Source organism: Myotis yumanensis, unplaced genomic scaffold (genome assembly GCF_028538775.1).
Source record: "Myotis yumanensis isolate MYYU_CA2020_CCGP unplaced genomic scaffold, mMyoYum1.0.hap1 SCAF_13, whole genome shotgun sequence".
In the NCBI taxonomy this organism is placed as follows: domain Eukaryota; kingdom Metazoa; phylum Chordata; class Mammalia; order Chiroptera; family Vespertilionidae; genus Myotis; species Myotis yumanensis.
This window is the reverse complement of record NW_027223764.1, coordinates 45,459,009-45,471,584: the sequence shown is the minus strand read 5'-3', so window position 1 is coordinate 45,471,584 and position 12,576 is coordinate 45,459,009. Positions and strand designations below refer to the sequence as shown.

The 12,576-nt window shown below is 45.8% G+C and overlaps 1 protein-coding gene across 5 annotated transcripts in view; it reads right to left on the bottom strand.

The window, feature by feature from the left end:
* Positions 1-5,376: 5,376 nt before the first annotated feature.
* KAT6B (lysine acetyltransferase 6B) overlaps positions 5,377-12,576 on the bottom strand; it is a 182,158-nt gene continuing 174,958 nt past the window's right edge. For all 5 annotated transcript variants that reach the window (XM_070433040.1, XM_070433039.1, XM_070433042.1 and 2 more), the window contains exons 17-18: positions 12,065-12,356; positions 5,377-9,509 (exon numbers count right to left, since the gene is read on the bottom strand). In XM_070433040.1, the coding sequence (XP_070289141.1) occupies positions 6,964-9,509; positions 12,065-12,356 (2,838 nt within the window). In that variant the 3' untranslated portion in view covers positions 5,377-6,963. The remainder of the gene's footprint in view (positions 9,510-12,064; positions 12,357-12,576) is intronic.

The following is a 12,576-nucleotide window of genomic DNA, read 5'->3' as shown; positions in this document are numbered from 1 at the left end:
GGAAGGGAGAGAGAAGGCTGATAGGGCTCTGGTCTGTGACTCCGTTTTTTCTGGAGAAGGGACCGTGAAACCGAAGCTTGACTTCTTCCAAGTCATCTGAACCTTCCCGGTGCATGCGATGAACAGGGAGGATGCAGGGCTGCCTCCCGGACTCCAGTATTTGGCTTCCCAGCGGAACAGGGCCGACAGGCCTCCCAGCAGAATTGGTTACAGATGGACACACCGTTCTGCATAAAGGCGCCTGTATTTTTTATTTATTTTTTGTAAGATGGGAGAAGAAAAGGACTTAAAAATTTGTAGGCATTGTGTTGTGATTAAATGTTTGGCTTGGTCTGAAAGTCACATTCTTAAAAAATAATTTTAAAAAAGAAATATATTTTCTAACCGCAGAACGTGCCCGGGAGTGAGTCCTCTTCTGAGGTGTCTGTATGTCCTTACTGCCTCCCGCATCCTCTTCTCCACGGGATCCACAGACTCAGGTCCCCTAGAGATGCTGCCGCTCACTTGGTGGGGGTTTAGGGGAGGGGATCCTGAGCCCCTGTACAGAGGCCCTGCTTTGGGCTCCCCCACCTTCCTCAGGGAGCCAGGGCTCTTCAAATGTTTAGCCAGAGCTGCCACTACCCAGAAAAATTCAATAAACTGTGGTAAATTTGCACAAGAGTTTGACTTTACAATTTTGGAAAAGAGGGAGGAGACACTCTTAGGGAACAAGAACTCAAGGAAGCCCCTTTCATTTTTTAAAAAATATACTTTATTGATTTTTTACAGAGAGGAAGGGAGAGTTAGAAATATCGATGAGAGAGAAAAACATCGATTCAGCTGCCTCCTGCACACTCCCTACTGGGGATGTGCCCGCAACCAAGGTACATGGCCTTGACTGGAATCGAACCTGGGACCCTTCAGTCCGCAGGCCGATGCTCTATCCACTGAGCCAAACCAGTTAGGGCAAGCCCCTTTCATTTCGATTTTTGTTCAGTCACACCAGGAAGTATTTGCAAATGTGTTTGCTCTGGAATGGGAGCACAGGCATGCAGGTTCAGGTGGTGAGTTCCCTTCCTGGAGGGGTAAGCCAGTCACCATCACTCTCAGATTTTCATTCCGGAGAAGAGAACAGCAGCAGGCACCCAGCAGGTAGAGATGGCATCTGGAACCAGGCACCATAAACCAGACAGAACCCAAAGAGAGATACTGATGGAAGCCCAGCTGCCTAGAGAGAGACGAGTGTGATAAAGGCCGTGGGGGAAATGTGAAAAGGGGCCCAGTTCTCCAATCTGGTTGTAGTTTTCAGCAGAATGAAAGAGGAAGTTCTTGATGGAGGAAGGACAATGTGCAAAGCTACCTAAGGTTAACCCTGTAGCTCTGGCGAGCTGCCCTGCTTTGTACCAGGGGGGAGAACTTGTGGCCTGGGCTCGGTGGCCGGTTAGCCTTCCTGGAACTGCCCAGGGTCTGCTCTGGTTGTGTGACGCTGGCCTGAGACAGTGGTTGGCAAACTCACTAGTCAACAGAGCCAAATATCAACAGTACAACGATTGAAATTTCTTTTGAGAGCCAATTTTTTTAAACTTAAACTATATAGGTAGGTACATTGTTATTAACTTAATTAGGATACTCCTAAGGCTTAGGAAGAGCCACACTCAAGGGGCCAAAGAGCCACAGTTTGCCGACCACTGGCCTAAGAGGAATCAGGTCCTCATAATGACCCAGATTGGGGTGTGAGGGGAGCTATACACAGGCTCTTGGAAAAGAGACACCAAAAAGGACTCTATGATCATAGTGGCCCCTACCTAGACTTTTCCATCACAGGAGCCTCATAATTCCCTGGAAACTCATTTACCTCCTTGGTCTGGTCTATTCCTTATTCAGAGAGAATTCAGCATTTCCACTTTAATAAAATATATACTTTTCAATGAGTCCATATGCGGAAAGTATGGAACCCCTGAGTCTCACTGCTGGTGTTCTTGGGTCCCTGCACCTTCCTACATGCCCCACCTCTCGGGGGCCGAGTCCTGCTGAGGACAGCAGAGAACTTTAAAGTTGGAGTCTGGCCTCGTCAAGATGGTTCCTGGGAGCTAGAGGTAGAAGAAAGGAGGATCAGAAGTTTTTGCAGAAGCATTTCAAGTCTACAGAAGTAAAATATTCATGCAGTCAACAAGTATTTGAGAACCTACCACCTGCCAAAAAGTGGGGTTCAGAGGCCACAAGTAAAAACAAAACTGCATGCTGTGATCAGGTGCCATGAGAGAAAGAAGAGTAAGGTGACCAGCCAGGGACAGGATTGGGGAGAAACCCACTTTAAACGGGGGTGGTGAAGACGGCCTCTCTGTGGAGGCCGGGTGAGCTGAGTCCTGAAGGAGCACACCTTCCGAATGAGGAGGGAACAGCACAGGCGGAGGCTCTGAGCTGGCAATGAAGTGTTTTTAAGGAAACACCCCCAGGGTACATGTTTGTGGAACTGCCCATCAGTGAAGCCAGAGTCCGTGGGTGAGGTGGGGAGTGGCAGGAGAGAGGTAGAGAGGCTAGATTTTATTCCAAGTGCAAAGGAAAACATTGAAGGTTTTTAAGCAGGGGATGGTCTTACTATGCTCTCAGGAACTCACTCTGGGGGAATACCACTGGCTGCAGTGTGGAAATTGGATTGTAGGGAGTTTAAAAAGCAGGCGAGAAGACCAGGTAGGAGGCTGTTGGAACTGCTGCTAGGAAAGAGGAAGGTGATCTGGATGAGGCAGTGCCGGGAAACGATTATCCTGGAGAAACCACAGAACTTTGAGGGAGGGAGAAATGGAAGGTATCAATTCCATCTCAGTATTAAGGCAATGGTAGTGCCTTAATACTGAGATGAGGTCGACAGGGTGGAAATGGGGCCAGGGGGCTGAAGATCGCCTTACATCTGTTAAGACAAAAGGTGTCCCATGTACTTTGACCCTGAATATAGAGAGAGCTCTGACTGGAGATATAATTGTGGATGTTGACCAGCCGGTGTGGCTCAGTGGTTGAGCGTTGACCTATGAACCAGGAGGTCACGGTGTGATTCCCGGTCAGGGTATATGCCCGGGGTTTTTGGCTCAATCCCCAGAAGGGGGCATGCAGGAGGCAGCCAATCAGTGATTCTCTCTCACCATTGATGTTTCTCTCTCTCTCTCTCTCTCTCTCTCTCTCTCTCTCTCTCCCTCTCTGAAATCAATAAAAAGATATTTTTAAAAAATTGTGGATGTTATCTGTATAGAGGTGGAATTTGAAGTCGTACTGAGTGAGATGAGAGAGGAACCCCAGGAAAGGGGACAGGAAGAAGGAAGAAGGGAGAAGGAAGCTGGAGTGTGGAATTTTGGAAGCCTGGGTACAAATAGAAGGCACTGCTTCATAATGTAACTGTAACTGTAACTGTACTTGGACTCTGCATATCGACTGTAGACCAACACTTGCTTGCAACAGGGTAAACTGTGCTTGTACATCCCTTAACAGTTTTTAAAGCGTATGCTTATTAGACAAGTGATGGTCTTTTCACCGAGTAAAATACTGTAGGAAAAGCTGAGTTTCTGAGAGAACTGTTTGTTGAGCCTCAATCTCAGCTGTAAATTGAGGAGCCCCTCTGCTGGCCCCGTTTCCTGAGCAGGGTGTGTGTGGGGTACGTCGGAGGACTGGTGAAAGCGTTGGAACAAGATCGTGAGTCACTATTTCTGAAACAGACTGTTGGCAAGGAGGCCCGAAGCCTTCACACATGGGCAGGCATCACTGGACTCATTAAAAAGTAAAGGTTGGGAACTGACAACCACTTGTTAAAACTCTTATAAGGAAAGAACATTACTGGGTTTAAAAGCCGCGGCCTGTTCACGGATCTCAACCAGATTGTGACATTTCAGTCCTGATAAATCCAAGTTCCCGTTTTCCAGGCGCCCTGGGGTCACACTGAGGTCCGAGTTGACTTTTCTAGTGAGAGCGGGCTAGTGAGGAGCGTGAGGGTGTCCTGGGACCACCTCGGGTCAGCAGTTCACGTATGCTGAGCCCCTCTGTTTGTCGATGAACCCAGGGCCTTGGGCCAGCAGGGGGCTCCCGTACTTAGCTATGCTGCAGTCCTAGGGAGCCTGGGATGCACAGAGTCCCAGTCCTGTTCTTAGATACTGGTCGGGCAGGTCTGGGACTTGTGGACAAGTTCCCTGGCAGACTGTGAGGCAGGCAGGATGTGTGATTGTGTGTGTGTGTGTGTAGTGGGGGCAGGTGATGTGATGGAACCTGGGTATCCATAGACCATAGGGTGTGATTAACAAGCCACTGCCTAAGGGAACACAGAGGGCAAATCTCAGTCCCCAAAGAATCTTAGCACAAGAGGAAAGACACCAAATGAGTGAAGGTGTCAAGGTGAGGCCTGTGGGAAGCTCTGTGTGGCTTCCATCAGGTTGTTAGCAGCCGTACCCCCCCCACCCCCCCAACCTCTTGGGCTTAGGCAGGCTCTGGTGGACCCTTGAGCTGCTCCTGAAATGACACAGCAGCTGAGCCAAACAAGCAGCACAGTCGTGTCTCCCCCCGCCCCCCGCCACTTTGCAGGTGGACTCGGTGTCCTTCCCACCAACCAGCACAGCATCTGGAAGGTTCTCTCCTCCCTTTGTGATGACAGTCCCTGCAGAGTGGTTTTGGAAACCCTCCCTCGGCTACTACAGACTTTCCCCCACTGACTGTGCAGGTGTGGACGGAAGGGGCCAAAACATAAACTCCTGACACTCAGCCCTGAAGCTCTGTAACTGTGAGCGAGGAAAACCCACGGGCGAAAGTACACAAACCCTGCGGGCAGCCTCCCTCTGGAGGGCGTGATCCCAGGGCGTGTGCGCCATCTGGCCTTTTCAGAGTTCTGTTCTGCATCGACTTGAAAGTTTGTGTCTGATGGGCACAATGCCTGGTTCTTGTGTGGGTTGAGCCCCTGGTGGAAAAGCAACGTTCTCCCTCCGAGAGGCCTAAACGTGACTGGTCTCACAGGAGTGGTGAGTACCCGTTTACACACGTGGAGAGCCTCCTGGGCCAGTTCCACATGGGTGCCAAGCCATGTAGACATTTCTAGGCTTGTTAGCTGAATACTGTTTCAAAAGACACAACTTTCTCTGAATTACATAAAATAATATTTGAAAACATTTTTTGTCTGAACTTCAGACATTAAATAAAACATCCAATCACTCATTCACCACAGAGCAAAACTTTCACACCTTTTTTTTTTAAGAAAATGGTTCTTCGAACATATATTCCCAAACTGGTTTTTTTTTTTTGTATTATTCTTTCAAGGAACGAAGTTGGCCACCACTGCACCCCTGAGGGGAGTTGACACAGACAGAACCACTGAGGTAACTGGTATTTGTGCAGGATCCCTTTGCAAATGAAGATCAAAGTCAAAAAGAAAAAAACAAATTCACTTTATTTTAAAGACAATGATTGGCATACAGAAGGTATGCACTAGCATAAAATAAACTTTCATGTAAAGCATTAAAATCCATTATAAATTAACTTATTAAATAGGTATTTGGTATATGTGATGGTTTTATTAGATATTACTCTTATTTATTGGCAACCCCCTCCCCCAAAGTCAAAACAAATCAGAAAATCTCTTAACTCCAATGTACACTAAATAATTTATTTTCCCAAAATGTGTATGTGTTCTGAGATGTGACACATGATACAGTTCCATTGGTCATTCTCTATCAATCATAATATGACAGGACACAAGAGGCTAAAAATGGCTCATCATAATTTATTTTATGTTAAAATGTACAGCTTTTTTTTTATTTTTTGTGGTTTTTTTTTGAAGTGACTGACTAAAAAGAGAACAGATAAATCCAAGAGTGTCGCTGGCTGCTATTTTATACAAGGGTTGCGCCTCTCCTGCTTGGCCCTTACAGTCACCTGTACAGGTACAAAGGCTACAAAAAAGGAAGCAATATAAACAGACACAAATAACTTTTTTGCTTTTTTACATGCGATTTGTAAGCTTAGTTTGAGCTATTCACAAGCTACTTCTCTATTTTTCCTTAAAAAATAACTCCAATATTTTATAAAGATAGAAAAATCTACAGATGGAATGAAAATGTAAAGTTAGAGGCATTTCCATAAAATAGCAACTTTACACCAAATTCACTATTTTTTTTAAATCCTGCCAAGTATTTGGACATATATGAAATGTTTCAAAACCTGACAGATAAACACTGAGATATGCTTCATTCAATAAACAGAAGTCTGCATTTATAAAACAGAAAGCTGCCTTTTTCCCCCAAAGAAATCTGTCACCAAAATGGAAAAGGGTCTCAACTTTACACCAAACATTTAGCAATAAAACCCTTTTGACTAACCAAATGGTAATAGCTTTTATAGCTCTTTACAGTTTTATAATTAACAAAAATATAGTTTTTTTTAAAACCCTCAAATTAGGGCACCCTAATCAAGGCAAAAAACTTAAGAAATGGCTTACTGTTAGCACAACACTTGTACAGTACTACAAAATGCACTGTCACTAACAAAGACATTAGCGGCATGCGGAAGTGTCACCTTAAACAAAATATACAAGAACTGAAATGCTAAAGGCATTTACATGGAGTGGACAGGGAAGGAAAAAAAGCTCTAGGTTCTGTATTAAAACAGATAACTCGGGAGTGCGGGGCTTGATATCCACATTGTTTAATGGAAGCAGGCACAACGAGTGGCTGCCTCCAGTGTAGTCCAGAGAGAGGCCTTCCTCTGCAGAGAACTTCATATAAAAGGAACAGAAACAAAGGTACCAAAAAAGAAAAAGGAAAAAAAAAGAAAAACAACTTGTATAAGGCTTTCTGCTGCGTACAGCTTTTTTTTTTTTTTTTTTTTTTTAAATAAATGGTGCCAACAAATATTTTTGCATTCACACCAATTTGCTGGTTTTGAAATCGTACTCTTCGAAGGTATTTGTGCAGATCAATCCGATAGTGACGCCCAGGGGTTTGTGACTGCCTGTGTTGCCTACCTTCTCATGTAGGACCCATTGAGAGATTGTTTGGACATGCCTGTGTTCATGTAGCCATGGTGCCCGGGGGCTGTGTACATCATATTACCATGGGGTGGGGTCTGCATGGGCTGCTGGGCATATGGCTGGGTCCCCATCATGCCCATCTGCATCTGCATCGGGTACTGGGGAGTTTGGTTCATGTAGCCATGATTGCTGTGGTAGCCGCTGTTCATCATCGGCTGGGACATGCTGTACCCATTCATGGCACTGAGAGTGTTCATGTTCATGTTCACGGAGTTGACGTTGTAGGCTGGGGCTGGCATCAGGTTCACACTCATGTCCATGCCTCTCTGCACGGTTAAAGTCCGTGCAGGGCCCTGCATGGCTACGGCCTGGGAGCGCCCATAGATCTGCGACTGGTGGGTGGCAGCGGCTGGTGACAGAGATGCCGATTTGGTTCTCATGGAGACGTGGCCCTTGCTGGCAATCTGGGTTTGCAGTCTTTGGCTGTGGGAGATGCCAATGTTCGATGCAGCCATGTTCCGTTGCAAAAGAGGCGGTGGCAGATTCATCGGAGGAGGAGTCAGGTTGGGGGGTGGGGTCATGGTAGCTTGTGCTTGGGGTCCCCCAGGGACGGAGTGTGGAGACTGAGAAAGCTGAACAAGCCCTGTGTTACTTAATGGTGTGGACAAAGAGGCACTGTTTGCATAGGAAGTTACAGCAGCGGAATGGCTGTAAGGCAATGAATGATCAATAAGTGTATTAGTTAACTGCTGTAGTTTGGCAAGGCTGAAGGTGGCTGACGGCTGCGGGTAGTGCCCGGCCCCAAAATCACTTTGACCCATTCGTTCGTAGAGGCCGATGTTGGCGTTGCCGGTCTCGGGGATCTCGGCCAGCTGCATGGGCGGGGTGAAGTTGGCGGCCATGCTGCACTGGGCCAGCTGCTGGCTGCCGCTCGGAGGCCGCTCCACCACGCAGCCTTGAGGAGACTTGACGCTGCAGGTGGGGGGGGAACTGATGCTGGTCTGCTGCAGCATGCTGCAGCTCCCGCTGATGTTGGACATCTGCTGGGTGACAGCACAGCTGCTCTGCGTCAGATTGCTCGAGGTCAGGTTGCTATAGGAGCAGCTGTTCTGTGAGGAGCCGTTGCCACAAATGCTGCCGCCCATCGTGGAATCATAGCTGCTTGGGTTTTCGTAGTTCTCCGTTGTGCTCTCGATGCTGCCCAGGTCACTAAATCCGCTGTCAACGACCTGTTGTGAGTGATCTGAAACCGACGGGACATCCATCATTGGACTGGTTTCCATGTTCTGCAAAGATGGCACTGAGATGGCACTTTGATCTGGGCTGATTTGGGCATAGCTGTTCTCCAGGGCAGGGACGCTTGGACTGCTGACTGAACGCACGGACTGGCCAGGGTGGGAATGGACGGATGAAACTGGACTACTGTGGTCTGACTGTTGGCAATCGTCCAGAGTGGCAGCAATCTGTGGACTTTGGTCTGAATGGGTGTAGTTCTGTAGGCTTCTACAGGCCTCTTGAGTCTCGGCACAGTCCTGAAAGGTGTCCTCCTGTTCGCTGTTCTCCTGGGTCAAAGACTGCACGGCCTGGACGGTCTCAGAGTCGATTTCCATGGCTGCTGTACTTGCCTCTTTGAACTCAGAATCTGCTTCTTCGCTGTTCGTTTGGTCCTGTTTCTGTGCCTGTTCGTCAGGTGGCTCCTCATCAGACTCAGGCGCAGTTTCAGTGTCCGCAGTAAGCTCCTTGGGTTCACTGTTACAAGCAGCTGCAAGGTCAACACCACAGTCCATTAAGACCTCTGGGTTTGAATGACTAGGCGGGACACTAAGGTCTAAAAAAGCCTCCTGGTTTTCCAGTACTTCTCTGAAAGCTTCCCTGGGGCGCTCTTCCTTCTCCGCCTCTGTTGACTCCGTGTGGCTGTCGTCTTCATCATCAGCATCATGACCCTCGTTGTGAGACGGCTCTTCCTCCTCCTCCTCCTCTTCATGATCATCTAAACGCTCAGGGTCCTCTTTGTCCAGGCAGACTTCTGGTTCCTCTTTTTCCTGACTTTTAGTACCACTTGGGTCTTTTTCTACATTTCCTTCTTCTTCTTCCTCCTCCTCGTCTTCCTCCTCCTCCTCTTCTTCTTCCTCCTCATCCTCCTCTTCCTCCTCAGGTTTGACCGGATCGTCTTCCAGTGTTTCGCCTGGTGATTTAGTTGGACTTACAGGTGCACATGTGTCCTCCTTTCTGTTTTCGTCCAGAGGCAGCAGGGGATCCACAGCTTCCTTGACTTCCTCCTCAATCCTGGTGGGACTGGGGCTGCCTTTGTCTCCCAGCGCCTCCTTCTGTTCTTCCACTGTCACCTGGTCATCAGGCTCCATGGGTGTTTCTGGAGGGGTGTACAAGTTCAGTTTAAATCCCGTCTTCCTTTCTTTGCTTGGCCGCCACTTAGAGAGACCACGCTTTGATCCTTTTGGCCACACTTGTTTGCACTTTAGAGGTTCAGGATTGTCTCTACTGCCTTCTTTCAAGTTATTTGCATCATCCATATTGTCTTATCGAGGAGACAAAGGGGAGGAAGAAAAACAAAGTCTTAGAAAGTATAACTACAAACAACTTGAGTTCATTCTCTAAATTAATTAGCAAGCACTGCTTTCAATTTAGCATTTTAAGACTTAATGGTAAAGACATAATCAAGACTAATACAGAATAATACTGTGGTATAAACTGAGTAAATCACCCAGGTCTGGGAAAATAATATATGCCATACACAGACACGTGCATTCTCTCTCAACAAAGCTGTGCTTGTTATAGGAAGCACATGGATAACGGCAACAATAATAAACTTATTTGATTTAACAAACAAGATATTCTCTGATGCCCGGAATTGCACATTGTACAAAATTCACTGGGACATTTACAAACTAGGAAATACAGGGGAATGGGTTAATGCCAGCCCATGTCCACATCCTCACTGCACTAAAGAAATGAAAGAGAAGCCTCCTTCACATATCCGTCCTAAGAAAGTGAACTTTGGTTTGTGGACAATTAGTGAATTTAAATGATCTCAGATGACATTATTTACTTTGATTTAAATGTTCTCTCTGACATAAAAATAAACTGTGTACCTCTGAAACAAATGAATAAATAACTAAACACATCTGTAATCTACTACAGGATCATCATTTTTGCATGACATAAACTATAATGTATTTAGCATAAAATTATCGAGCATTTAAAGCACAGGTATTCCTTTTATCGCTAATTCTGTCCAGACTGTATTTTGGATCAATCTGCTGCTCAAATGTGTGGTTTGAATACTAAAGTAAATAAAAAACAAACCATAATTGTTAAGTTCATTTTAGTTCAGCTGATTTTATTTTTACTGTACCTGCATGCACATGAATATAAATATGTAAGTATATTTTTATAGATATAAGCAAATAAGAAAATATAGTAAATGAATAAATATAGATATAAAACACCCAAGTCTTAGAAAATTACAGATCATGCTGATCTTCTGGTCAATGTAAAGAAACCTTTACAAAGAGAGACAGCATCATTAGGAGAACAAACTTGGGAGAACTTATTTTGGGGACCAAAAATAAGATCTAATAACCCACGTGGAACAGAGATCCCTTTTGCCAGAAGGGAGTGATTTCTAATCCAATCAGTGCAGAGCAGGGTGAACTTTTAGATCATTTATATTATAAAAAAGTTACACATAAACTTACCTGCAAGTACTACATTCAAATTGGCTAGCTGAAGAGAACACATATGCGATGTGGACAGATCCTTCAGAAGCGCAAAGTACAAGACCTAGTTAACAGACGTCTCAAGATGTTCAAATGGTTTCATTTCTATTCACACGGGCAGGTGAGCACCATGACACCTGGTTTCTACATTCTTATTCCACGTGCTCCTGGACCTACCGGCTTTTCTAGGAAGACCTCTCTAAACCAGAAGATGAGTTTCCTCATAATTATTTTTTAAGAAAGAAGAAGATTCTGAAAGGAATCAGGTGTGACCAGGCCACTTAGCATTTCTAAGGCAAATCGCACCAAGTGGAGAATGGAGTCAGTGTCCATTCATTTACAAGCTCCTGAGAAGACAGCTGACAACTGGCAATAGGCTCAGTTTCCACACAAAAAATGATCACTTGCTGCAGCGTGCTGCTGCTGTTGTTTACATGTTTGTTTGTTTAAAGAAACTTAAGAACAAGGCTTGGTTTCTCTAGACCCAGGGTATGATGCCATTCTCTCAGCAAAATATTGTATCCTGTTAATTCAGAAAGTCAAGAAGATGCTTGGTCATATTCTTAAAATTGTGGCTTTTCAAACGCTAGAGTGACAGCCTGTGGTGCCCAGGGACATGAGATGGCCTGTTCCCTTGATGGGAGTGAGTTTTTGAATATTTCAGCAGTAGAGAGCCTGTTCCACAGACCCTCATGACTTGGTGGGACCCACAGGCAAGGGATGGTTGCTTTTAAACAGGACATCATTTTTAGGGTGCTTTTTTTAGAGGATTGGTGGAGTGTCCCTGGCAGCAGCAATTGTAAAACAGTAATTTAAAAGGAAAGACAGTGTCCTGATTTTGACATTATCCTGTGTTATCAGAGCTACCAGTGATGGTGTAAGTTTAGCTGATTCTTGATAATATAAGACTCCACTGATTATAAGATGCATCATCAATCTACTAATATTTGTTTCCCAGGGAAAAAGAGAGCTACTGAGTTCAGTGCTCACACTGACAATAATATATGCCCTGATTTCAGAAATATTAAATGTGGGGAAAGTACATATTAGAATCCGGAAATGCAGTGTGTTTCTTACTGACATACTTCAAAGTTTTCGGGGATAAGCCAATTTCCGGAACGTAAGATGAACCCATCTACAGGAATGTTGGGCCTTAGAAGCTGTTTAACATAAAACCCAATTCCAGGAAGAGGAGCCAGAACCTTTTATGAGTGAGAAAGGACAGGTGGGCACTTAGTTCCCGTGGGTCCACACATCCTCATGGATGCCCTTGGGCAGGACACCGGGTGCCTGCTTTTTGGCAGTAATGGACAGACAGTCACAAGGGCAAGCTTTTTATAATCCCTCCACTTACTTCTATAAGGGTCAGCACTCTTAAAGCAATGATTGTCTCTTCCTCCCCCTTCCTCTGTCTGTCTCTTCTTCCCGGGCGGATGCTGGAAGGCTTTCCTCGGGACCGGCCTCCCGCCGTCCTCCTCCACTTCAACCTCACAGGTAGGCTCCAGCTGCGGCATCGGCCTCTCTTCATCCGAGTTGTCAAAGGGCTCATTCAGCACTTCGGTCGTCTCGGAAATGGTCTCAGTTGTTACACTGCTGTTGATCCTCCTGCGTTTACGACCCCTTTTCTTCTTTAGCACAAAAGGCCTCTGAAATGAATTCCAAACAGAATACATAGAGCTCATGAGAAATTAAATGGTTGAGTCGATATGCAGCAAACACGCGAGTCTAAGACTCTCACACATAAAGGCTTCTGTGCTGCCTTTGTAGTTAACCTTCCATTTGATGTTTAACATCCCTCTCGGGCTCCAACTACACAGGCAAGTGTTTTCCAAATAAAACAGTTGTTTACTCAAGCAGATGCTTTGA